At 40.4% G+C, this 27,029-nt stretch overlaps 1 protein-coding gene across 1 annotated transcript in view; it reads left to right on the top strand.

Annotated features, from left to right (window-relative positions):
- Positions 1-26,552, top strand: part of pkd1b (polycystic kidney disease 1b) — a 32,110-nt gene extending 5,558 nt beyond the window's left edge. Inside the window, exons 8-42 of the mRNA XM_019362072.2 lie at positions 879-1,010; positions 1,157-1,332; positions 1,517-1,653; positions 2,379-6,046; positions 6,122-6,274; positions 6,454-6,594; positions 6,747-7,026; positions 7,235-7,337; positions 7,470-7,598; positions 7,703-7,853; positions 8,803-8,940; positions 9,384-9,528; positions 9,606-10,292; positions 12,832-12,985; positions 13,081-13,336; positions 13,438-13,633; positions 13,774-13,941; positions 15,438-15,578; positions 15,741-15,951; positions 16,060-16,183; positions 16,421-16,564; positions 16,654-16,975; positions 17,151-17,262; positions 17,332-17,489; positions 17,915-18,117; positions 18,543-18,740; positions 18,820-18,974; positions 21,078-21,278; positions 21,711-21,885; positions 21,999-22,181; positions 22,275-22,379; positions 22,471-22,605; positions 22,697-22,899; positions 24,972-25,083; positions 25,186-26,552. Of these exons, the coding sequence (XP_019217617.2) occupies positions 879-1,010; positions 1,157-1,332; positions 1,517-1,653; positions 2,379-6,046; positions 6,122-6,274; positions 6,454-6,594; positions 6,747-7,026; positions 7,235-7,337; positions 7,470-7,598; positions 7,703-7,853; positions 8,803-8,940; positions 9,384-9,528; positions 9,606-10,292; positions 12,832-12,985; positions 13,081-13,336; positions 13,438-13,633; positions 13,774-13,941; positions 15,438-15,578; positions 15,741-15,951; positions 16,060-16,183; positions 16,421-16,564; positions 16,654-16,975; positions 17,151-17,262; positions 17,332-17,489; positions 17,915-18,117; positions 18,543-18,740; positions 18,820-18,974; positions 21,078-21,278; positions 21,711-21,885; positions 21,999-22,181; positions 22,275-22,379; positions 22,471-22,605; positions 22,697-22,899; positions 24,972-25,083; positions 25,186-26,064 (10,575 nt within the window). The 3' untranslated portion in view covers positions 26,065-26,552. The remainder of the gene's footprint in view (positions 1-878; positions 1,011-1,156; positions 1,333-1,516; positions 1,654-2,378; positions 6,047-6,121; positions 6,275-6,453; positions 6,595-6,746; positions 7,027-7,234; positions 7,338-7,469; positions 7,599-7,702; positions 7,854-8,802; positions 8,941-9,383; positions 9,529-9,605; positions 10,293-12,831; positions 12,986-13,080; positions 13,337-13,437; positions 13,634-13,773; positions 13,942-15,437; positions 15,579-15,740; positions 15,952-16,059; positions 16,184-16,420; positions 16,565-16,653; positions 16,976-17,150; positions 17,263-17,331; positions 17,490-17,914; positions 18,118-18,542; positions 18,741-18,819; positions 18,975-21,077; positions 21,279-21,710; positions 21,886-21,998; positions 22,182-22,274; positions 22,380-22,470; positions 22,606-22,696; positions 22,900-24,971; positions 25,084-25,185) is intronic.
- The last annotated feature ends 477 nt before the right edge of the window (positions 26,553-27,029 follow it).

Here is a 27,029-nt window from a genome sequence, read left to right as displayed (position 1 = left end):
TGTGTGATGACTGCCATTCCAACACAGGAAACAGCTATTATACTACATAATTTTACATTAGATTACATTTACATTTTAGGTTTAGATTTCTGTTTTTTTCTTACCACAGAGAAGTCAAATTGCCAACTTAAAAACTTTTCCAGAGTCTTTTTTGTTTGATTTTGTATTTTGTATTTTGTATTTTTAGCAAAAATTGTTAAATTTGCAAGAATAACTGGAAGAATACATTGCAGGAATACCTAAAGGATGTTTCCAATCTATTAACATAAAGTTGATAAATATAGAACTTCTCTTATCTACATTCATTTACAATTTAAGTGGATCATTGGTGTAATATTTCATCAAATGTGTCAAAGATTCAGATTTGAATCCATACTTCATCAGCTGCTGAAAGCTCTCTGCAACAGATGAAAGACTGGTTTTGCACTGGTCACATTGCTTTGTTCATCACCACAGTGTTTCAGGCTGACACATCACTGACTGACTTGATTCCCTTGCTTAATCTTAGCCTAGTTAATGGGGTTTCTTGGTGTGTCTGTGAGTGTGCTTCTGTACCTGGAGTACAGTGTGTCAGTGCATCTTCTTTATACCTTGCATACCAGTTGTACTGCAGTGGCTGGGCAATTGCAAGGTCTGTCTTACAGCTGAAATTTGATATCAGCCATAAACTAAGGAGACCTCCATCAAATATTTGTGGTTGACTGGGCCATTTGTGGTTGAGCCGTCTTAAGTGCTTAAATTGAAGGCCACTGACTATTTTGTATTAGATTTAGTTAGTGTTTCAGTAAGAGTTGCTATCACAGTGAAACATGGATATGAAAGTAATGTTAGTTACCTTAGTTTAATGTAGTGACATTTTTTTATGTTTTATTTTGTAGTCATTTACAGCCACAGTGGAGAGCGGCTCTTCAGTAAAATTCTCATGGGTGATTGACGACCTGAAAGAGTTTGCCTATGAAGGGGAATCTTACAGCGTAATGTTCAAGAAACCTGCTGAGTATAAGCTGCTGGTAAAAAATAAAAAAGAAGAAGCTTTGTTCCTCTTTGTGATGTACACTATGCTCGGATATTAGTTGTTTTATATTATTTGGCAAATATATTATACCAAATAGAAATGTCATGATTACAGTTAATTGAAAAAGTGAACTATCTATAGGTGACAGCATCCAACCCGGTGAGCTCGCAGAGCCAGCAAATCCTCCTGACTGCAGATGAAATCATGCTGCTAGCTGACCCAGAGTTCCTGTCAGTCAGTGAGGTTGTGGCTATGGATGTTACTCACCTCTACACTGTGAGGGTCAGAGTTGATATCTCCCTTCCAGTTACCTTTAGGTGAGGACTTCTGTAGCCATCTCTCATGTATTAATTAATATGTATTAATTTTTCATTGACAAACCTCAGAAATTCTCAAAGAAGATGTGAATGACATATATTCTTGACTTTACAACAAATTCTTACACTGAAAGTGCACTCATAAAGCTGTTTTTGTATGCTTTTCATGCAACTTGTCACCTAGATGGGATTTTGGAGATGGCAGTAGCAGTGTTATCCACACGCAGTCTGCTCCATGTCAGTCCATGGAAGCACATGTGGCAAGAAGAGAGAAGCAAGTGTACATCCAGGACTCGGTAAACTACACCTATCAGATCCCAGGTAAACACACACAGAAGACTTAAATTATTAACACTGCTGATTATTGTAATATTTTAACTTTACATCCCATGTCTTTAATGTTTTGGCTCACCACCACTTTTAATCAGGCAGCGGATTTTGGCAACTAATTCCACTAAACCCACTGGATTCTACCTAACAAGCATCAACACTGTTAGAAAGTTTGGTGGACAAATTGGAGCATTTGGGAGGTTAAGTGCTGCACATTTTGGTGAAAACCAAACCAGATGCTAAATACTAATGTTCCTATATGTCTGCTTGATGTTTAATGAGGCAAATGATTGCAAACTCCTTCAGCATATTGACTTTATGTGTTCGCAGTAGAGCAGTGTTGTGTTTACAATTAGCTTCTCCAACACACACTGACCAAAAAGGTAATTAATATGAGTTTAATGATGCTTTAAACAGCCAGTTAAGCAAACATTAAATGAACCTTTAGTTAATTTAATTTAACTTTTAAATTTTCTCTTTGTTGCCTGTTTGGCAGGGACCCCAGAATCATATGTGGATATTTTAAACCATTCGTTTCTCTTTTAATGGAGATTCATAGTTTTTTAACCACTTTAGAAAGGATAATATTTTTGAAATTTTCTTAAATCTTTGGTAACATCTGGTGGAAGTACCACAAATGACACTGTGGTTGACTGTTGTGCACTTATAGTATTCAATACATTGAAGCAAAATTCCTTTTTCTGTGTTCAATCCAGAGGACTACACACTTCATGTTCAAATCTCCAATCAATATGACAACACTGAAACATCCATGAAGATAAATGTCTGCCCTCAGTTAATCAGCCTCCTCATTTCCCCTTCCACTTTGGTGCCCATTGTCAACCAGACTTTCCATCTGGAAGCTTCCACCAAACCCTCCGCTTTTGTTGTCTTCTACACGTGGGACTTTGGAGATGGTTCTAAAGCTGCCCAAAGCATCTACTCTAGAATTGGCCATAGGTTTGGATCTGCAGGAGTATACAACATCACAGTACTGGCTAATAACACAGTTTCATCCATTAGTGCCTGGCATTTGGTGGTAGTTATGGAAAAAATCTCTGGATTAACTGTCTCCAGCAGCAGATCAAGTGAAGTTGGCTCTGCTACAGATTTCAAAGCTGAGGTTTCCACTGGTACTGACCTCCTCTGGGATTTTGACTTTGGTGATGGGTCCCGGCAGGAGAATCTTACAGATGGTTCCATCTCACACATCTATAAGTTTCCAGGGAACTATACAGTAGAAGTGACTGTCTGTAATTCTGTCAGCAAAGCTGTTCAGTCTATCATTGTTGAGGTCTATGCTTTGACTATTAGAGGGGTTCTCCCGACAGAATGCATCATGAGTGGAAAAGACACACAGTTTACAGCTCTGGTGAATGGAAACATATCCAGTCTGACTTTCCATTGGCTGTTTAAAGACTCAAATGTAGATGTAGTGACAGGACAGGCCACAGCCATGCATATATTTCCAAGCCATGGTATTTTTCATGTTAACCTGACTGTGTTTAGTTCTTTCACACGTACCTCATTTAATACGAGTATCTGTGTTCAAAGTCCAATAACGAATGTTGTGATGCAATCCTCACAGAATGTGGTGGCAGTTGGCGAACAAATATGCATTAGTGTGTTAGTGTCCCCTGAACAGATGATGGGTTATCAGTTCAAATGGTTTAGTAACTCCTATGATTTTGCTGCTGTAACAGAAAACTCTGAGAGGTGTTTTGTCTTTAAAGATGAAGGTGTTGAAGAGGTGACAGTAACAGCAAGTAACAAAGTCAGCAACAAAACAGCCAAAGTTAACATTACCATTCAAAAACCAGTGAGCAGACTCTCTATTAGGCATAATGGCCAAAGTGATGCACTGATTGTCAATACAGTAGCATCATTTTGGATTGCCAGTTGTGCTGGCACCAATGTGTCAGTGCTGTGGAACTTTGGAGATGGGTCACCAGCGGAGCAGAAACATAATGTCTCACATGTCTTTACCTTGTTGGGTCAGTTCACAGTCACTGCAATAGCATTTAACGCTGTTAGCCAGGACTCTACAACCCTCACAGTGAATGTATTACTCCCTGTTTCAGACCTTTCACTTCACACCAGCCAGCCTTATTCTGTGGTAGGAGAGGAAACTGTCATCACAGCAGTTAGCAGTGCTGGAATTAGCAGTGCCAGCTACTTTTGGACAGTAGAAGGCATATTTTTAACCAGTCAGGGAACTCATGAGTTTAGATTTGCTTTCCCGAGACCAGGAGTGTATCGAGTAAGCGTTATAGCAGAGAATCTATTGAATAAAAGAGTGGCAGATATTTTAATTGAGGCATTTGAAAGAATAGAGGGACTTCAGATTGAATGTCAAAGCCTGATAAATGAGAAATATATACCAACTCATGAGGAAGTGTTGTTTACTACTTCAGTCACCAAAGGCTCCAGCATTACTTTCCATTGGCTTTCCAGACAGAGTGAAACAACCCAACAAATTGCAGGTGAAGGAGAACTTTTTCATTTGTTACCTGGAACCCCTGGTAATCTTTCAGTTCAGCTTAGAGCCTCCAATGTGTTGGGTGAGGTTACCAAGAGTGTTTCTTTAGTAGTAGTTGAACGTGTAAAAAATGCAGTCATAACAGTACAGTCAAATTTTGTGGCATGGAAGAAAGTAGTGAATATCTCTGTTTTTGTGGATACCGGATCAGACTTACAATACCTTTGGCATATGAATACTAACCTTTTATCCCTTCAGACACAAGAACCTTTTCTGCTTTACACTTTTCCAAGTCTGGGTTCTTTTCTTGTCACAGTTGTAGTTTGGAACGCTGTTAGCCAAAGTAACAACACCAAACAGTTTTTGGTTCAGGAAGAAGTCCAAGATGTAGGCTTTCAAATTGACAACAACACACATCCATTTTATGTTAATGCAAGTGCTACTCTTTCCTTTTATGGGTTTATTCACAAGGGTAATGATCTGCATTGGGACTGGAAAGCTAGAACTGCAAAACAGAACATTTTTACCTCAACCAGTCAAACATTTAGCTACAGATTTCCACATGCAGGCACCTACCAGGTGTATCTGAATGTTTCCAATGAGATAAGTTGGCAGATGGTTTCACACGATGTCACAGTCCAGGATGCAATCAAAGGTCTCGTGCTGGGCAATAGCAAGTCCTCCTTCTGTAGTAACGAACAAGTAACATTTATTCCAACAATCTCCAGAGGAAGTAATGTAAGCTTTCTTATAACTTTCCAAAACAAACATTGGACTCAAAGTCATGATATTTTTGAAGGCCAATACACCACATCAAGTCTTCCAGTCGGGAGACACATAGTTACAGTTCAAGCTTTCAACCAGGTCAGTAGTGCAGAGGCGTCCTCTGGCATTCTAATCACTGAGCAAGTTCAAGGTTTGCAACTTGTAAACTGTTGTTCTAGTACTCTAGAAGCTCAGAAAGGAACCCAATTCAAAGCAGAGGTTCAAAGTGGATTTCCAGTCAACTACACCTGGATGTTTCACTTGGAAAGGTCAAGGCCCACTTGGCTCATGGGAAAAGATGTCATCTTTACTCCCTTGGATAATGGTTCATTATTTGTTAGTGTGTCAGCCAGCAATGGACAATGCTCTCAGACAGTAAACCTGACTGCTACAGTTGAGTGGCCTGTTAGGAAAGTAAAGCTTGTCTGTCGTTCAAAGAAAATATTTGTTGAACATGCTGTCCGATTTTCTGCAACAGTGGGCAAAGGAAGCAATATTAAATATGTGTGGGACTTTGGAGAGTCCAGGGAATTATTAGTGACAGAGTCAAGTGCTGTTAACCACACTTATTATAACACCGGCAAATACAAAGTTATGGTCACAGTTTTCAACAGTGTCAGCAATGTGTCCTCACAGCTACACATAGAGGTGGAGGATCTTCAATGTTCCAGCCCTCAGGCCTCCCTGGTTCAAAGCCAGTCTACTATATTCAGGTCTAGAACAAGTTTCTTTGAAGCAAGTGTGAATATTAATTGCTCTTCTTACAAGACTCTCTATTTGTGGGAGGTATTCACCGAGTCAGACTGTACCTATGGCAACACTGATATTTCCGGAAACAAAGTCATTCTCCAAAATCTGGAGGATGCAACGCTTTTTCTCTCAATCCCAAAGCATGCGCTTAATGTAGGGAGCTACTGCCTGGTATTCACACTTTCATTCCAGGAAACTCCCATCCTCCTCAAACTGAAGACTAACATCACAGTGGTCCACTCACCATTAGTAGCTTTCATCAAGGGAGGCTCCCACAGATTGTGGTCCAGCCTAAACAACCTTGTCCTTGATGGGTCCAACTCTTATGACCCTGATATTGAGCCAGGAGTAGAAGATGCCCTTCAGTATCACTGGACCTGCATGACAGAGGTAGGCAGCTTTGGATGTTTAAGATTTCTATTGTGTTGCATTCATTCTGTGTCTAACTAAAATAACAATTTGCAGAACTCCAAAGAGTCCTCTTTTGTAAAGCAGCCCATCGGGGGGACCAGCAGTAGGATGACTATACCAAGCAATCATTTACACCCTGGCACAATCTACATTTTCACCCTTACTGTGCACAAGGAAGGGAGGAGACCTTCCTCTGTCAACCAAACGGTATGGAGTTATGTTGAATATTGCTTGCAATCAGATGATTTCTGTAGATTTAAGCAGGTATGGATGAACATGTCACTGAGGGAAGAAGCTACTGGGCTGAAACCATCAAACCTTAGATTTGCTTGCATTACAATATAGTCTTCCACCAGCAGCACCTACAGATGTCTTATTTCTTTCAGGTAACTGTCAGTGAAGCTCACTTACTTCCTGTGACTATAGAATGTGTATCCTGTTCTGTTCACTCATCTGCTAACCACATCAGTTACAACACCCCTGTTGTCCTTTCTGGACATTGTGGACAATGTGATGACCAGGCACAGGTAACTATTGTGAAATTAAATGCAAAAGAAATATTGCATGAGGTTGTATTTAGTAGATAAATTAAGGCAATGACAGGCTGATTATTGTTACATTGGGAGATATGTAAATATCCACATATAGTGAGATTTTTGTTATTACTGTGATTCTACAGTACAAATGGAGAGCTCACGACCAAAGTGGTCTGTCCCTTGTCCTTGATGAGGTCACCACTAAAGGGAAATATTCTCGCAGCTTGGTGGTGCGATCAGGTATCCTTCAGCCGGGACAGAGTTATTACTTTGCCCTAGATGTAGCCCAGCCTCACAGTGGGGAGCGGGGCAGTGCCATCTTGATGATACAAACAAACAATCCACCACATGGCGGCCTGTGTGATCTGAGTCCAGAGTCAGACATACAACTACTGGAGACAAAGGTCACCTACAACTGTTCAGGTATCACTAAGTTATAAAACCACAGGGCTACACAATCTAATTTGCATTGACGTTTTCATCTGACGGGTCAAAAGTGTAAATGTCTGGTTTTTTTCCTACTTTTTAACCCAACTGACAAATTTAATAAAACAAGTTCAAATCACACAGCTGGACTTTAATGTACGTTGTTGTTTATGGCTGTGTCTAACATCTGCTCTCTCTGGGACAGGATGGCAAGATGATGAAAGCAGAGTCTCTCAGTTGATCTATACCTTCCAGGTGGCATTATGTCAACTCATTAGCACTGTGTGCCCTGTGCTCACACTCTATAGGTAAATGGCCTCAGCTTGCAGTTATTAATAGACAAGGTACATCCAAGTGCATGCAGGCTTAGTTATTCCTTTAAAATTAAGCCTTTCATAACACAAAGTTGTAGTTTGAATTGTCTGAATTTTTCTCCCAAGGGGCACACAGTCAACATTCAGCACACTGGTCCCTGTGGGAAGTCCTGGACAACGAGAAACCGTGTCAGTTATCAGAGTTATTCTGCTTGTAGAGAACCATCAAGGGGCAAAAGCTGTGGCTTTAAACAGGTAGAGTGTTAGTTAAAATTTAAGAGAATTCTTTATGAATAATACACCTCAGGCCCAGTATCTGTAAAGTCTAATGCACTGAACTGCATTTCTGCATTCCCAAGAACACTGACAGTGGAAAATCCTGCAGTCAATGAAGCTGCCAGTCAGTGGCTGAAAAACAAGAGCCAGACTGAACTGTGGGCTTTGGTCCAACATGGTAACCCTCAAGAAATCATCCCATATTCCATTGCCCTCACCAGCAAGCTCAATCAGGTAGCGTGTCAATGTCATATTTTCATATTCCAGTGCATGTGTCATGGTCTGTGGATTTTCTCATGTATTTTTTATTTTTGCCATTTCTATTGGTTTTCTCTGTTTCTATTATCATTCACAGCCTGTGTTTTCATTTCTTGTGAATGATGCTATATTTAAGATCTATTTAGTTCTGTGGACTTTGGTATTAGAGATTTTTTCTTCAGCTTTACATCCTGTTTTTTTTGTTTTGTTTTAGTTTAGATTATAAGATTAACATTCTATTAGTGTCCTATGTGTTTCCCTATGGGTTTTCCCTCTGTCAAGTTAATGTTTCAATGATCATTCATTTCCTTTTTTTCTTTGGCAATCATGTGACTCTGGGGCTTTCAGCTCTCCTGGGTGAATGGTCTTATACCGTGTCTTGATAACTTCTTGTACCCAACATCCTGATTGCCCTGCCACTCATTATGTATTTTGATGTTCTTTAAAATTAAGTCTCTTTATCGCTGTGTCATATTGGTTCCCTTTTGGAAAACGATTTTACTTGGATTACCTCTTATTGATTTCCTTTTCTGGCTTGTAGCTACTAGTTTTGTAATAAAGCTTGACTATTATTTGTTACTTTGAGTCCTGACTCTGCACTTGGCTCCTTTAACTAATCCACGAGAGCCCGAAAAGAATCTTCAACCTGTTAAAATGTAGCACTTCAGGTGTCAAGGTATGCATTTATGACACTTCATCAGGACGCAAACACTAGTTTATTTAATTTCTGAAAGCTTAGCATACGGCTAAAACACAACCTAATCCTGTCCTAAAAGTATGGCAAGTGACCTGGTGAAAGAGGTTAAACTAAAGATTATTATCTCCATGATCTCCGCCACAAGATGACTGAAGACTACAAGCATCATGGGTGTGACTTTTGCACTTGTTAAAGATATTACATTACTGGTATCACTCCTTTCACCAGATGGACTTTGAATGGACCACCGAGGAACTCATGGATAGGAGGGAAATCCGCGAAAATGTAACAGAAGCTCTCGCCTCTCTCCCAGTGTCCACCTTACTAGATGTTGATCAGATCAGCGCGACACTGTCACAGTCTGTGGTAAGGAACCCACAGACAATGTCCAGACAATAAAACTGTGAGCTTGAGGGGAAGAAGCAACAGTTTGACATTTTGGAAAAATGTACTTGGCTTTCTGGTAGAGAATTGAAGGAAAAGGTCAGTACCACTCGCCCACTGCGAGCTTAATTTAGCTCACAGACGTGAAATGGAACAACTTTGGGCTTCGGTATCTTGCTGTGTGGGGTTCATGAGAAAAGTAGCAATACTACAATGTAAAAAAACTTACGTATCTACTTACTTATTATGCAGAAATTCAGCCTTTTACATTATATTACTGGATCATAATTATAGATTTAGTAACAAGAGCGTGACTTTTATGTTGCGGCTCAAGCTAATTATAATTACATTATGTTCTGTGTGAAGCGTAGTCTTCTTCTTTTTCTTTTTGCTTGTGTTGACATTGCATGTTTTCTTTATTCCAGTCTGTTCCCAGTGAGCTGGTACGTGAAACCTCTCAGAAGAAAGTTTTGGAAACTGTAGGGAAGATGATCCATGTAATAGAGAAAGAGACGGATCCTGCCGTTTTGTCAGCTGCAGATACAGGAAGAAACATCCTTAATGTTATAGGTGCTGGCCAACCACCATCTCCTGCATGAAATAGTCATGTACTGACATGAAATTTACCTTTTTTTATGTGTTTCCAGGTGGTACTCTGGCAGCTGCGTCTGAATCAGCCAGTGGTTTTTACCCAGCCTACTCGGGAACACTGCAGGGAGCATCAGTAATCTCCCTGTCAGCACTGAGCTATGCTGGAGCTCTAATGCGCACACTGATGCGTTCATATGTTTCTGGCGAGGTGCCTTTTTTGCTCTCCACCAACTATATCACCTCAGTGGGTTTCCAAGGAGACCCTTCTGATCTCCTCTGCCAGTCAAACCAGATAACAAGACAGTCGTCATTTCCTGACAAATCTAAGGCTTCTCATCATTGTCAGTTTACTATGCCCTCGTCCCTGATAGCTCGTCTGGAGAATACAGAGTCTGAGGTGGTGCAGGTGTTGTTCGGTTTGGAAAAAATACTGGATGCCAACGCTTTACTGGAAGGAGCCAATCCTCCAATTTCCACCACTCTTGTGGCCATGGAGCTCAACACTCCTCAGGGTCAGCCCATACCCATTGTGGGTTTGGACCCTGAACAAGCCATTCAGGTCTCCCTGCCAAATAAGTACTCCTTGGATCATGGAAATGAGAGAGTACGTGAAGATGGGAATGGGACATGTCTTACTGTAACACTACCGACTAAAGGACAGCTGAACTTCACAGTAAAAGTTCCAGATAGCCTGGATGAAAATGCAGGTTTATATATCTCCTTCAAGTTCACCTTGGCTCCAGGTACAGTTGCTTTTTTTTTTCTTACTCTGGGTCTATCCTGCTCCAGATTTGTTTCCTGTTTCTGTTTTCATGAGTGTAGAATTTGGCTCTTATTTTTAGCTAAATGCCCATTACAAATATGAACACAAAAGCTACTATTTATTAGTTTAAAGCCTCTTATTAAGTCAATACACAGTTCCTAAACTCTATGGGGTCCTTTAGCATGTCACAGCTCATTGCTTTTATAGCCTGATACTTAATGGAGCTCTGTGGGGTTTTCTTGCAAACACAGTTACAAAAGTTCATATTGAGTTTAGAACATTGTTTGTGTTTTTTAGGTCTGACATAGATTTTAAAGACATTAACCTCTTCTCTTCATAAAATATTCACAAGGCTGGTATAACTGTTTAACATCCTGGACTGTTGTTTATAAATAAATACATTTTCTAGGTAAAGAAGAGTGAGCTGGGGAGCTATCAGCTAATGCTTGCGCTAACTAGCTATCTTGATTACCAGGATGCATTTATGTTTTCTGTGATGTTTATGCTCTAGTCTGAAGCCTTGAGATGAGCACTGTCATCATCACTATTCTTGTGTTTTGAAACCAGATGTGGATCTCAGTGCAAAAATCATACACTTATTAAATATTATTAAAATTATTAAATAGATCCTTAGGGTTAGGGGTTAGGGTTAGGGTGGGCCAGCACAGCACCACCAGTGTGTCTGCAACTGGCCTTGTGCTGGCCCATGTGTGGACCACCTCTGGCAAACCAGATCTGAGCCACCAAATGGCCGTCATTCTTTGCGTTATGTGGGCCATGTGTAAGCACATTGTGTGGGCCAGATCGGGGCCATACCAATTTTGCTATGTGGGAATTAGCCTAGCCAGGATAGTCATTCTTTCTGGCACTATGACTTAAATTTATAAAATGGATTAAATGTTTTATTCATATAACCCAAAATGAATGCAACGGCCAAGGGAATTTTCTTATATACTTCAAAAAGACCAAACATTTTTTGCAGCCTCCTGGTGGCTGCTAAATAATATACAGGTTTAGAGCTTTTCAGACCCAAAGCTACTGTTCTATAAAAATATATATTTGCCCCCTCTCTTACATAATATTTTTTACACATTACACATTTTATCAAACCTGTACATTTCATATAAGAAACCAAATTTTAATACTAGACAAAGATTTAAATTATGTCTTTACTTTAGTAAATGACGATATCATTTATTAAGGGAAAGAAGTTATCCAAACCTACCTGGTTCTGGTTATAATTGCACTCTAAAACTAATAATTTAATAACTGATTGCTCTATCCTTGGCAGCAAGTGCAATCAAGTATTTGAAATAACTGGCAGTGAGTCTTTTACATCCATGTGGAGCGATTTTGACCCACTCTTCCTTGAGGAATTGTTTTAATTCAGCAAGATTTGTGACTTTTTGCGTGGGTTTTTTTTAGACATTCAGAAGTCGACTTGCTGGTGTGTTTTTATCGTCCTACTGCATACACAAGTAAATTTAAGATTCAGGATATGAACTGGTGGCTGGACATCTCCTTCAGGATTTTATGGAAGAGAGGAGAATCCATCACTACCACCACCATGTTTGACTGTTGGTATGGTCTTCTTTTATGAAATGTTGTGTTCATTTGACAACAGATGCAACAGGAGTCAAACCTTCCAAAAAGTTCAACTTTTGTCTTATCAATCTTTTTTGAGGGGAAAAGTATTTTCCCCAAAAGTCTTGGGGATCATCAGGATGTTTTCCATGGTTTTTGCCATGGAGCTCTCCCATGGGTGCCATTTTTGCCCAGTCTCTTTCATATTATTAAATCTTGAACTCTGACCATAACTGAGACAGGTGAGGCCTGCAGCTGTTAGATGTTGGTCTGGGTTCTTTTGTGACTCCTGGATGAGTCAGTGATCTGCTCTAGAACTAATATTAGTAGATCGGCCACTCCCAGGAAAGTTCACCACTATTCCAAATTTTTTCCATTTGTGAATAATGGCTCACATCATATCACTTTTTCAAATAGGGCAAGGTAGATTTACAAAGCTTTAAAAAAAACAGCTATTTTGTATTTTTACAGGTTATCTTTGTCTAATGCTAAAATTTGTTAGAAACATTGAAGTGTGACAACTATGCAAAACAAAAAAAGAAAGAATAGCACTGTACGTCTGTTGTGCATGATTCTAGTTCTTAGTTAGTTTATCATAGTCCATAGTGACTACCTCAGGGGGCAAACATCACAGTCAGGGAATAGCTTTTTATCTTTTTAGATAAATAAAATAATACTGTTTAAAAATAATCAGTGTGTTGCTGTGACTTATGTCAGTCCTAAACAATGTAACGATTGCCATACTTACAAAGTATGAATGCATTTTCATTAATAAATGTACTCATAACATGAGTGTACACATTTTAGGATAGGAGGTACCTTTCAGGACCAACCATGTAGTGCTTCTTGTACATAATTATTTATTAAACCTGCAATATCTGTTTGTGTTATTATTAATAAAATAACTGCTTTTAAACTACATTATACATCACTAGGAGCAACTCCACTGCCTGTAGGACATGTCAAGATTGAAGCGAGCTCTGCAGTGCCGAGGACTAATGCATCCCAGGATTCCCTGGTGAGAGAGTGGGCTCTTACACTCTCTCATCTGGCCAGCTCCTCGGAAGAAACCATTTTTCTGTCTCCCCTGTGAGTCATGGCTCTCTTCTGCAACTCACTGCTCTAATTGCTCATTTTGATGAATAAAGATGACCTTCACATGAATTAATTTTCCTCTACAACAGTCTAAATGGGACAGATACGCCTCTTTCTGTCAACCTGAGTTCATCTCTTGTCGACGGCGGTCCAGTCAATGTGTCGGTGTGCGTGTTCAGCTCTCTGTGCCAGTACTACAATGTGAAGGAGAGGCGTTGGAGCAGGGAAGGTCTTCGACCACTAGAGGGCAGCACACTCCACACAGCGCTCTGTCTCACCCAGCACCTCACCATGTTTGGGGCCAGTTTGTTTGTTCATCCAGGGGCTGTTGTTTTGCTATCACCTGTACGTGAGAACACAGAGGATTACAGCAGCTGTAGATATTTTAAAATAAAATAAATGCATCGATTTTGTTCTTTTCCTTCTCCCCCTATTCAAATCTGCAGTCAGGAGAACCTGTGAGGAACATGGTGGTAGGGATTATCTGTGCTGCCCTGGTTTTGATTCACCTGCTGGTGGGGCTCATTGCCCACAAGCTGGACCACTTAGACAGCCTGAGACTGAGTCAGGTTCCTCTGTGTGGGCGACCCGGGCTGTACCACTACAGAGTGCTGGTAAAGACTGGCTGGAGGCCCGGGGCAGGTCAGCCAAAGACAAGACATTAAAGAGACAGAAAATGAAAAGCCAAACATTATATGTAACGGCTGAATTATCATGTTTGAATGCTTTAAAATTAAATGGAAAGTATGGAAAGTGATCGTTTCTGTGGTGCTACCCATCAGGAACTACGGCGCACGTTGGCATTAGTTTGTATGGTGTGAAAAAGAGCGGCTCGCACCATCTGCAGAGGGATGGAGCTTTCCAGCGTGGCAGCCTGGACCAGTTTCATGTGGAGACAGATGACAACCTGGGAGAAGTCTGGAAAATTCGCATCTGGCATGATAACACAGGTACATTATGTGGTCTCAATTATTGGACCAGACCTCTTCAGTTATTTCCAGTTCTGTTCCCTCAGGTGTACAAAATCAAGCACCAGGCCGTCTAGTCTACCTTCAATGATTTGCAAAATAGCAAACAAATCAAATGCTGAAAGTAGGAATTACATTTCTTTTGTTTTGTGTTTTGTTTTGTTGTGTGTTACACATGGACACTTTGGATATGTGATCACATTTTCCTTTAACACCCCTCTGTTAGCATTTGGGAACTCAGGAGAGCATTTGCTTAACAGTTTAGAGCCTCTTTTCTCCTGTTTTTAGTCATAATGCCCAAGTGTTTTTACTGGGTGACAGGTGTGAGTTACAGGTGTGAAAGTTTAGCACCCAACTCTTACTCCAGAACTATACATTCTCAGCATGGTTTGGCATTGCCTTTAATGTCCGGATGACAACATATGGTGCCCCTAAACAATATATATATTATTCATGAATAATGGTGCCTTCAAAGATGTTCGAGTTACTCATTAATGCCATGTACACCAATGCGCCCTCATGCCATCACAGATGCTGAGTTTTTAATTGCGTGCTGATAAATAAATAAATAATAATTGGTCCCTTTCTTTATTAGTCAGTGTACACGATTTGCAAAAGGAAAATAAATATTTTATTGGACAGTTTTCCATCTGAGCTTGGGCCCCGGGGACTCGGAAGCAAAAAGAATTTCCCTTTTTAATTGGTAGAACAATTAAGCCTATAAATTTAAATTCTATTGTAATTTTCATCAAATTGAGCCTTAAATTTGAGCTAAAACTCTGCAGTTGTGGGCTGGTTAGTTCACTTTATAATATTGCTCACACAGCTTAAATTATTGTGTAATTATGATTTAGGATGCAGCACTTAGTCCACTCAGCATTACAACCCGCGTCCTTAAAATTATTGTGTGGCTTAAATGTAAGACAAGAGAAAATAGGAACTACTAATGTATTTATTTACTATATGATTTGTGTCTCCTTTATTGTAAAATATTCAAAGGTTTCTTTCAAAATGCTTACAGTACTTTATTTCTTCTTTACCAGTAAGACCTCAAATTGTTACTCCCTCATTCTTGTAAACTTCCTGGTAAATATTTTAAGCTAATTAAAATGACACCTTAATTTTGGATAAATTGTATCAGAAATACACAGTAAACTTTGGGGAAATTACACCCTATGTCATGGGCTGTTTTATTAAGTGCTACCTATACTTGCCTCTGTGGACAGCCACAAAACACCATGTTCAATAAAGTGTTCCTGTATTTAAAGTGTAAGTATAGGGTTTAACTTATTAAATGATTAACAAGTTTGCTTTCTGCATTTATGTTTTACACAGAAAACACAGTTTTTCTAGTGAATGAAATGTGTGATTAAATTAGTAACAGTAAGTTTTTAAGACATGTCTGCATGTGTGTGTGTGTGTGTGTGTGTGTGTGTGTGTGTGTGTGTGTGTGTGTGTTCACATGCATGTAAATACAGGTTTGGACCCATCATGGTATGTGCAACATGTGGTGGTGTGGGACCCTCAGACAGACCACATGTTCTTCTTCCTGCTAGACGATTGGCTCTCTGTTGACAATGAGACGAATAGCACAGTGGAGAAGGAAGTACTTGCCTGTTGTAAGGTTACAGATGTTACTCTGAACTCAACTGTTTAAATGGAAAAGCACTAAGGCCATTTCTTAAGCAGACCTATCAAAGTTCCACTTTGTGTGCTTTCTCTCTCTGTAAACTTAAATAATTTCTTTCATTGTCTTTGAACCGTTCCATTTGTCCGCAAAGGTCCAGAGGAGCTCACTCTATTTAAAAGGGTGTTCACCTCCCAGCTGATATTTGGCATGGTCGACCGCCACCTGTGGCTATCCCTGTTGGAACGCCCCCCTCACAGCTGTTTCACGAGGGGACAGAGAGTTACCTGCAGTGCCCTTATGCTGCATCTCTACCTGGCACTGGGGGCTCTGTGGTATGGAGCTGTTGGCACTGTGGGGCACAGGTGATGTCACTGACAGTACTCTTCTAGGTCAATACTCGAAGATCTAATAATTCCAGATATAAGCGAGTGGATTATTGATCAAACCGATGTGTGTTCCTTATACTCAAGTGGACCCATTTCAGCCCATCTGGTGGCCAACGTGGAGACGGTTGCTGTGGGGATGACTGTTGCTGTGCTGGTGTTTCCTCTCCAGTGTTTCCTCTGCTTCTTGTTTAGAAAAGCTCACAGTCGGGTAATTTAAAACAGTATCAACTTTTTATTTATTTATTTTTTTACTAGTGAACCTGTTTAAAGTAACTTGAAGATCAATGCTTTAATTTCAAAACATTAGACGGAATACTCGTGCCATCGGAGAGTTGCTGATTAGAGGCGTGTCAGCTGTGCGTCCATGCTTTGTTTGTTGTCTCACTTGTGTGAGAGTACACTCAGAAATGGTAACGCTGCAGGTGTATGTTTACATGTGACTCAGGTAACCGTGGACATGTCAGTCCCTCCCTCTCCTGTTTGTCACTCTGTGGAGATGGACGTATTCCTTGGCCAATCGGAGTTCTCCTGCCCTACTTTTCTGTCTTTGCCAGATTCCTCTGGCCGAGTCACTGACAGTCCTTCATCCGTAAGGATATGCATATACACAGTATCCTTGTTATTCTACTCCTGTCTCTTTCTTAAAATAACCCCAGTTGTTATTCTATCTCTCTCCAGTTGCCGGAGAGTAAGGCCTTAGACTCCAGCATCTTAGACTTCTGGGCTGCCTCTGGTTTGGCGCCCAAGAAGGACGAAGCACATCAAGAAGATGGCATTGTAGCGTGGCCATCATGTGACAGCCTACTCAGTCTACCAGTGGGTTCAAGCCCCTCCAAGCCAACCTTAGCCCCTGACGCCTGCAAGGCTTCATCTGCTCGTCAGCTAAAGCGGAAAAAGGCCTTGATGCAGCTTCACTTGACGCCGCACAAATCCCCAGATAGGAACTCCAATCGAGTCCAAGTTCACAGCCACAATCTGACAACACTTCTTACTCTTTCCGGTAAGAAACTGTTAAAGCGTGATTAATTTAATCTATTCACGTGAAAGGTCTCCAGCACTTTGCTTCTTGCTGTTTCTTGCCGACTTTCTTTAAAGCAAAATGATTCCAAATCTGTTCTGGGAACACCAAGTTTTCTGAATAATGTCTGATTCTGTATTCTTGCGTTTGGTACCAGAGGAGGATTTACTAATGTCTATCGAAGCAGCAGAGGACACAGCAGATGCTAAAAACAGCAACTCAGACAGTGGGCGGGATTCTCCGAGAACCACATCCTCAGTCTCAACCATGTAAGGATAATAAATGTTCTTTATTGAAAGGGAACATTCTATATCACTTCAACTTTTTTTGTTTTTTAGGCGGAGCACCTCCTGCAGCAGCTGGTCAGAGCACAGTGAGGATAACTCCCAGTATGGCACAGGACTCTATAAGTGTCCATCTGTAGACTCGATGGCAAGCACCTTCCTGCCGAGCACTTCTCCTGACTCCACATGTTCCTCCTACACGACACGCATAGGTACCATAAAAGGTTCTTCTTGTTAATTGTACCCACAAATGTATTGTCAGATGTACTCCAGTGCTCCTTCAATGAGTGGATACTGTTTCAATAAAGTGTTTTGATGGTTTAAGAATGGGAAACAGAGCTGTGTGGGCATCTAATTCCTAATGCAACAGCCCAGTAACGGAGCAGGTCGCCCATACTACATATGCAAATACAATTCACAATTATTATTTTAGCTAACTATATATAAGTTTAAGGCCTTCTCTATCACAAAGCACTGTACTGGGGAGAAGCTGAATATAAGAAACTGAGGTAGTCATCACTATTTCCATGAGTCCCTTTACAGTTAACCCTGGTTTGGAATCTTTTTGTTAGACTATGAGACAAAAAACATCCTATCTAGAATTTTTTATTCACATTTGGAGATTTTATTTGAACAGGTGTTGCTCGGAGTCAGCCAGGCAGGCTACTTCCTTGCTGGGCGCTGCGTGTCATTTACCCTCTGGTTGCTGTGCTGCTTGGAGTGTGTCTGGCTGTGGTGGGACTCTATGGAAGCTTCTTCTCCAGGACAGTAGTACTCATGTGGCTTGTATCAGCTCTTTCTGCCTTTCTCACCTCTGCTCTGCTGCTGGAACCTCTCAAGGTGAGTCCAAGCATGTGGTCCAGTTTGTTCACCTCTCAGGGTTTTGGCGGATTCCAACTCCTTTGTCTTGCATGACTTGCATTTGTATAATGATGGGTTGACAAGACAGTTTTTATCTTTCACGGATTCCTGCAGGCACACAGTAATCTGCCGAGGCTGAAGCTGGACCATGTGTACTCACACAAAGTTCAGACGTTACAACATTCATTTCAGTCTAATCAGACTTATCCTTTGATTATCTCTTTGATTACGAATAAAGGTGATGTACTGTTAGCAAACGGGAAAAAGCTCTGTTTTAGCTCTTATTGTTAACACATAAGGGTGGATGTTCAGACTTTCCACCCTCTCTCATATGTACTGAGAGGAAGTTGGGGCAGGGACTTCAATCTCTCTCCATCCAACCTCTCTTGACACCTGTTTTTCAGGTGTGCGTGCTGGCCTTGATCTACACAGTCCTGTGGAGACCTGTGGATCCAGAGGTGGAGGAGCAGCTGGCTCAGGAGGCCACTGTTGTGAGGCCGTTTGCAGAGCAGAGCGGGAAGGTCCGACCGCCATGCGGCTACGGCCTGCTGCAGGCGAAAGAGGAGGCTCGCAAAGTCCGAGCACTGCAGTCACTTATGAGGGTGAGGAGAAAATATTTAAGATTTATCGGCAATTTTTCTTCCCAGACGTCACACTTTTTTTCTTTTTCTTTTTTTGCAGCACTGTGTGTGGCAGCTGTTATTTCTGTTGCTGGTGCTGATGGTGAACTACCAGGACGCAACGGAGCAGAGACAGGCCAGGCTTCTGCACTCCACCATCAAACGACGTCTTCACGCGTCACCCTTGGGGTTTCCCAACATCACCTCACTCAAAGAGTAAGGGTGACACCAGATGCCACACACACACACACACACACACACACACTGTAGCCACACAGCATAAAATGTGTGGACAAGTCTTGAGTTCTTTAAATTCAAAAGGTCAGAAAATATTTAGATGTTTAATGATTGGTGAGCTAATCAACAGAGGGGCAGATTTACTTAAGAGGGCAAAATAGCATGTGAGGCCAATCCCCAAATAACGGTAATAAATTGGGTCAGTTTTACAGGTGAAATACAAAATTGGTGCTGTTTTTCTAAACATTTCATTTGAATAACAAGCAAAAGATGATGTTTCTTTTTCAGTGTCAATTATTGCTACAATCAGCAGTAAATTGCGCATTTCACACATTAGAAAACCTGTTTGCAAACTTGATTTAAATTCCCTGTTATTTGTGCCTTAAGAAAAGAAATCTCTGTGTTTCTACCATTTATATGCACTTTTGTAACTGCATTTTTTTTATGCAAGTTTGCACTAGAGTAACGTGTTTGCAATTCTGGTCCCAACTCGCTGAAAGAACTGTGTCAGATTTATGCTGTTTATATCATATACATGATAAAAGGTGATTGTTGTGAACTTTGACCTTCTGGGTCCCCCCAAATAAGTATTTAATTTTTTTCTTGGTATTCATACATGACATAGCAAATAACAAGTTTGTGCATTTGTGTTTTCTTTAGCTATCCTAACCGTGGAGCAGGTTTTGATTTTTCAGTGGAAACAGAACAACGTCATTTCAACAATGTTTGCTGGGGACATCACTCATAATGACATTAAATGATTTTGGGTTGTTTTATGTGCGTAAAATATTGGCAAATTTGAAATTTTTTTATGCAATTAGTTTTTTAAATAATGACATAGTGACATATTTTAAAAAGACAAGATTTCAAATGGCGTATGATTACTGTCGTATAAAACAACCAAAATTAAGCACTTAACTCCAAGTCCTTGTTACAACCATTTAAAAAAATAACAATTGGAATACAATAAACTATTTTCCTGAATATGTTTTTTTTTTGGAAAACAAAATACATTTATGATCAAAAACTTTTTAAAATAGTTTTAATTGTTTGTTTATTGTTTTAAATAAACAATAAACAAATGAAAAGTATTAGGTATTAAAATGGGTTTTAAAAAGGCCAATCATAAAAGTCTGCATTGTGCAGTTGTTTTTACTTTAAGTACATTTTAAAAGAACAAAGAAAACAAAAGGATTATATACAAAATAATATTTCCATTACTTTACTATTGTTTCAGTTCATTTAATTTTTTTAAATTCCACTTTTTTTCCAGTTATATAAAATAATTTTTCAAATCTTGCTTTAGTTTTAATTTAGTTTTAGTCACAATTTCGATGTACATGTACAATGACAATAAAGGGCTTTTCTATTCTATTCTATTCTATTCTATTCTATTAGTGTCATGGCTGCACTGGCAGCCTGTGGGGATGAGGGAAAGGAGGACCCAAATGCAGAACTCTGGTCATGATGACAGCGCATTTTATTTACAGTGCAGAAAATAAAGACAACCAATAAATCCCTTTGTGTTCCCAACTCCCGTTCCATGTCTCCCTTTCATGCCTGTGCTCCGTGTCTCTGCTCCCTGTGTACCATCCACCAGCTGCTTCCTCATTCCTGCAAATCCTCCTGGTAAACACACACAAAGGCAGACTTCAGAAAATTCCAGACTAGCACTTACTGGCTTGCTGGGAAACTAACAGGTAGTCACGCATAACAATCCCGCGTCGTGGAGCTCTCAGCCACACTGCTATGTAGCTCCCCGATGACGTTAGGTCAGCTCCAGGTGTGTGTGATGATCCAGGGCCACACCCACCAGGCTTGAAGGTGCCTGACACAGCCGCACCCCCACACATGCACACATACCTATACACAGAAACAAAGGACAGCAGCACAATACAAGGAGGCTGTAGCCAATATATTATATAAGTCCATAACTGTTCGCTTTAAATTTACTGCCTGGTAATTTTGCTGGGGACTACTTTCAGTTATGTGTCAATACACGTTTGGTGGACTGCATGAAACAGTGTTTGTGTTGCCTCCCCAGTGCAACTGTTCAGCTTATTCTACTCTTTCTTCTTGCAGTTGGTTTGACACAGAGCTGTGGATCAATCACACCTTGGTGCCACATCTCCACCAAAACCCCTCACTGCGACTTGTGGGCTTAACACAGCTGCAGTACACACATGCGCTCGGTAGCCAGGCGGTTCACCTTCAGTCAAACAACAGTGGAACAATACCCCAGCTCGTCACTGCCCCTCACATGGCAGGGAAAAGCAGGAAACAGTAAGAGGAATTGAGCAACAGGAGTGCATCTCTCAGACATGCTGAGTGTGTTCATTAATACTGTTGAATTGACTCTTTTGTAAATAATGAGGCGTGTGAGCCCATTAGAACTTGCCAAAGCAAAACAATGGAACTTTGTTTTTCTTCTGAAATCAAATGAAGCATTAACACATAAATTACCAAAAAACTGTGTTGCACATTTTGTCTGTCGTGTCCAATCGTCTTTTAATGTTGTTATTTATCTGTTCGTTTATGGCCCACAGATTCTTGCATAACATTTACCCTCCATCGTAATGATAAAATCAAAGCTTTTTTTTACGCATGGGTCATGCTTTTTATCGAATTGCATTCATTTACATATTTAGTCGACAAAAAAAGAACAAAAATGAAAAGCTGAGTTTTCATTTGATGATTTCTTTTCTTTCATTTCAGGTTTGAAGCTCTTTCTATAGAGTTCACTCAGTACCACAGAGAGTCTGCTTTATTTCTGTGTGTGTGCATAAAACTCGAGTGGACTCGGACACAAGCCATCACATCCTGTCTCTCTATCCATCCACTCCTCATCCCTTTATCCGTGTCAGGACTGGACCTTCAGACGGCACTCCCGGTAACAAATCCTACAGTCCTTCAAATAAAATTATTTCACAATAATCTGAGATTTAGCGCTAAATAATTAATAAAAAGTACTTATTCACCCAATCCAATGACTTTATACCGCAGATTCTTCTACTCATCTCTGCTCTCCTGATTGTGCTTGGGGAGCTGTGGTCTGTGGCCACTGAGCGTGCCCAGTATCTGCATCAATGCCATCACTGGTTCCAGCTGCTCCTTGCCTTCTTGTTGCTGACAACAGCTATCCTGCAGCTCCGCTTCCTGTCTTGTGCGTCGTCATGTGTTTCCCAGGTAAAGAATAACATTTTAAACATACTCAGTATTCACTGAAGCTACACCAAGCAAAACAAAATTAGTATTCAATAACCTTTATGTGCTATTTAGCTGCGGTCCCAACCAGACAACTTCATCAACTTCCATAGTGCTGCCCTTCTGTCACAAAGGTCCTCTCAGTGTGCAGCCATCCTGCTCACTCTGCTTGTTCTAAAGGTGAAGTAGAGCTGGTCTGTCATTGTATAACACTGGTCCACAGATATTTCACTTTCATTAAAAAACAAACCCGACTCATTCCCATTTCCAGCTGCTGGGAACCTTACAGTTTGTGCAGAGGTGGGCTGTGATAGGCAGAGTGTTGCACAGAGCCTGGAGGGAGCTGCTGCCTCTGGCTGTCCTACTACTGCTGCTGCTGCTGTTCTGCACTCACCTTGGGAATGTGGTATGAGCAGAAACACATCAGCTTAAGCAAAGATATTTAAAAAGGTGTGATGAAAGATATTTGATATGGTTCTTGATATGGTTTGTTTTAGATTTTTTCACAATCAGTAGAAGGTTTCCTGTCAGCACAAGAAACCAGTGTCTCAGTCTTGTCCTTTCTTCATGGTCGGATGGTCCTGCAAAGAATCTGCCAGCTCCACCCCATCCTGGGCCCTCTCTATGGGCTGCTTCTCATGGGAGGAGGTGTTTGGCTTTTGGCTAGACTGTGCGGAGCTGTTCTTATCCATATTTACAGGTATACAACATTATCTTTCTTTTGATGCTATAGCTATGTTTGCTATAACCAAAGGTAGGTTTTGCTCTTTTTTCACAGGCAACTCAGTTTTGGGGACTGTTGAAGTTGTTAGCCCCTTGAGAAACTGTGTTTAAAAAAAAAATATATATATATATATATATACAGCTGTGTAAAATATATACAGACAAAAATAGCCCTTCAGTGGCATAGGCTTTAAACGTCTAAGTTTATAATCTTGCCATGCCTACATTTGATGTTTTGCAATTTGTAGCTGTGAAAGTCTTCTAGGTGTCTGGTTGCCTAGAAATTCCATCTTAAGATACAAGGATGATGTCATGGTTCTAGGTCCTTTTGATACAGCATTTTGAGTTTCCTGTGTTCTAGTAATATTTTATATTATGGGTTATGTTCAGTTCATTTAATAGTTTTTGGTATTCTGTTTCGAGTTTCTTATATTTCTTGTTTAGTTCCTTGATTATTTAGTATTTTCCCCTCGTGTCTTTGCCCTCTGTGTCTCTCTCTGTGTGTCTGTGTTTATATAGGTTGTGTGAGTTCTTGTGTCTTGTTTCCTTCTTGTGATCCTTCTGTTTTCCCCAGCCTGCCATGTTTATCCATGTTTCCCCAGTCAGTCATGTCTCTGTGTGTGTGTCGGCGTTACTTCCTGTTTTACTTTGGTAGTCTCCTGTCTGTGTGCACCATGTTTTGTTTTACTTCTCTTACTCTGAAGGTCCCTCGTCTCATGTGTTATGTTTAGCTTTGCGCCCTCTGTCTCATTGTGTGTAATTGGCCCCAGCTGTGTTCCCCGTGTGTTTCCTCCTCCCTTGTCATTCCCTGTGTATTTAAGCCCTTTGTTTTCCTCTGTCCAGCGCTGCGATCTCCCTTATAGTTGAGTGCCTCTCCGTGTCCTTAGTCATACCAATTCCCAGTTTAGTTTGTATTTCCTTTGGTCCAGCAAATAAAGCTGCATTTTGAGTTCACATTCCGCCTATGAGTCTGCATTTGGGTCCTCTCCTTCCTGCGTACACACAGACAGTTTATAACAGATGAAAATTCACAAATCAGTTTTTATCACTGAAGATGTGTGTATTTAAGATAAGATAAGATAAGATAAGATGACCTTTATTAGTCCCACAGGTGGGAAATTTGTTTTGTTACAGCAAAAGTATTTATGGTCAGATATTAAATATTGAACAATGAAGCGCCACAAGGAACATAAATATAACACAAAAGCAAAATTCCAAAGAAGTTGTAACAGTATATGAAATGTAAATAAAAAAGAATGTAAAATAATCTGTAAATCTTTTAAACATCCCATAGTCACCAATTCCCATGACATCAGAGATGCAGGCTTTTGAGCTGAGTGCTGATGGCAAGCCAAATAGTCTACTGACCCACTTTCTTTTTCGAGTAACTTATAGATGTCCTGATGTTTTTGTTTGAAAATTCTTGGTAGACCTCATAGTTCATTGCTTCATTAATGATGGTATGTTATCTTGGCCCAAACTCAGCAAAAGCACTATCGAACCATGCTGGTACCACCCCCGTGTTTCACAAATGGATAAAGTTCTTATGCTGGACTAAAATGTTTTCCTTTCTTCAAACAGAAAACTTTCCTTGTGGCCTTATCTTCTCCCATAACATAGTTCAAACAACCTAAAAGCTTTAGCAAACTGCACATAAGCACCTTTTTTTCTTTTTGAAGATGAGCTCTGATTGAAAATTGTTCTTTTGATGGCAAATAGAAAAGGGCTTTCATGGCAAAGAAGTTGTGCTTTGTAAGCCTGCATACCTTACTGTTGAAGTGATCTTTGAATTTTTATTACTTAGAATTTCTATATTTCCACATAAATATTATTGAAAACATCACTATATTTTCAATAATATTTCTGTGGAAATATAGAAATTCTAAGTGGTTCACAAAATTTTGAGTGCCACATTTTATCATAGAAAGTTTTGTTAAATGGCATGTTGTTTTAAATGTTTTGCTGAATTTTACTGAAGATGGGGCCATAGAGGGATTTTAAGGTTTAGTAAACCATCTGATGTCATTCATCTTCTTTTGTCTTCTAAAGAGCAGAGCAGGCTGAGTTGTTTCATCCAACCATTAAACCTCAGGACTATGAAATGGTGGAGTTCTTCATCAAAAGGCTCAAGCTATGGATGGGACTCACTAAGGCTAAACAGGTGAATAGTCTATTAGATGTGAAGCATTCCATCATTACTCAGCTGAGTAACTGAAAATTGTAGCTGTTGTTGCTGATTCTGCACATTTATTCCCCTTTCTAGTTCAGACACAGGGTGAAGTTCAAAGGCATGGACATCCCTCCTTCCAGGTTTTCACAGGAATCTTGTCTGTCCACCCTGTCTTCTACCGTTTCTTATTCTCGCTCCCGTTCTTTGTCCTCCACATTCTCGTCCCCACGTTCTCTATCCTCGGCTCTCTCCAATAGGTCTGAGGACTCGTCAGTGTCTGAGCTTGGTTTTGAAGTCCAGCAGTACCTAGACAGTCTACTGCCCTGTGTTACTGCTCTGTTATCTTGTTTTGATCGGGTCAACCAGATAAGTGAGGACATTTACAACCTAGAAATTAAACTGGAGGAGGTTCAGATGAGGAGAAGGAATACATCGATAAATTATGAGAAGAAAAGTGAAAGAATCTTTGTAGAGTTAGGAATATCAACAGGCGCAGATGAAGGAAGGATAACAGGAGAAGTTACTCACAGGAAGACCAGTCTCCATCATCCCAAGCTACAAGTCTCCCTTCCATCTACACTCGAGTCCTCTGTCCCTTCGGTGTACATGTTTCCCAATACATATATGTCCTATTCCGAGTTTAAGTCAGTAGCAGTTCAACCTCAGCCAGCTAGTAATGTGTACTCTTCCGAAGTTGCCGACCCTACACCTGCAATCAGTGTATTGTATTCAAAAGCTCCTCAGTTTGAAAAGTTCCCCAGAAGAAGAGCATGGCATTCTGGGAGTTCTCATTCTGCTGATGCTGCTCAGAGGACATTCCAGCTCTTGGAAGTTTGTCCATGTAGAAATGGAGAAGACAATTCTGCTTTTAATCCCAGACCCAAAAGTGAAGAAGGCTTAAAAAGATCTATCAGGGATGGAATTCCAGTAAAGAGGAAAGCTTGGATCTCTGAAGGACCAGAGACTGAGTGAGAAACATCACAATGGAAGAAAAATGTCTGTGCTGGAAAACAGAATGACCGAAATGAGGACAAGTTTTCACTGTTGTCCATTTTTTTTTTAACATCTTACTATACTTTACAACATTCCATAACTCTAAGTGGTAAAAAAAGACACTGTGCTATAGATATGTTGCTCTGCAGATGAATAAAGGCATGACCATTTGATTTAGACTTTGCAATATGTTTGAAATCCACCCCAGAAACAAGCAAAAGTCCCTCAGATTAACACCAGGAGATAGCAATATTAAACTATAAACTAAGAAAAGGCGAAATTTGATTGGCAAGAAGCAGGAGCAGCAGAAGGTCAGCTACATAAAAAATTCCAAATAACAGGAAACTAGAAAACATCCCTAATTAACAGAATTAGTGATGCACGAATCATGAACGAATCATTCAATACTCGAGAATCACTTTACTGACTCATGAATCATGATTCACAAGCGCAACTGAATCACTGACTCATCCCTGTTGCTGTTAGCAAACTAATTTCATTAGTACAAATATATCTAGCTTATAATTCAAATTGTGAAGAAAAACACAACATCCAGTATCTTAACAAAAACATTTCTGCTCAGAACTGGAAGAAAAAACCCTAAGTAGAAGCTCACATCAAGAAAATAGCTCCTCGGTTCACAGTAGCATCACTCTGCTAACATGCTAACAGCACATTTGAGCTACTCACCCCCTCCCTTCCTGCGCTGAATCGTAGGGGAAGCAAATCACTCATGACTCACTAACCCCCTCCCTCCTGTGCTGAATCATAGCGTAAGCAAATCACTCAGGACTCACTAACCCCCTCCCTCCTGTGCTGAATCATAGAGCGAGTGAATCACTCATGACTCGCTAACCCCCTCCCTCCTGTGCTGAATCATAGAGCGAGCGAATCACTCATGACTCGCTAACCGCCTCCCTCCTGTGCTGAATCATAGAGCGAGC

The sequence above is a fragment of the Oreochromis niloticus genome, linkage group LG8 (genome assembly GCF_001858045.2).
Source record: "Oreochromis niloticus isolate F11D_XX linkage group LG8, O_niloticus_UMD_NMBU, whole genome shotgun sequence".
NCBI lineage: Eukaryota > Metazoa > Chordata > Actinopteri > Cichliformes > Cichlidae > Oreochromis > Oreochromis niloticus.
Note: the sequence above shows the minus strand (reverse complement) of the source record. Positions and strands in the feature narration are given on the sequence as shown.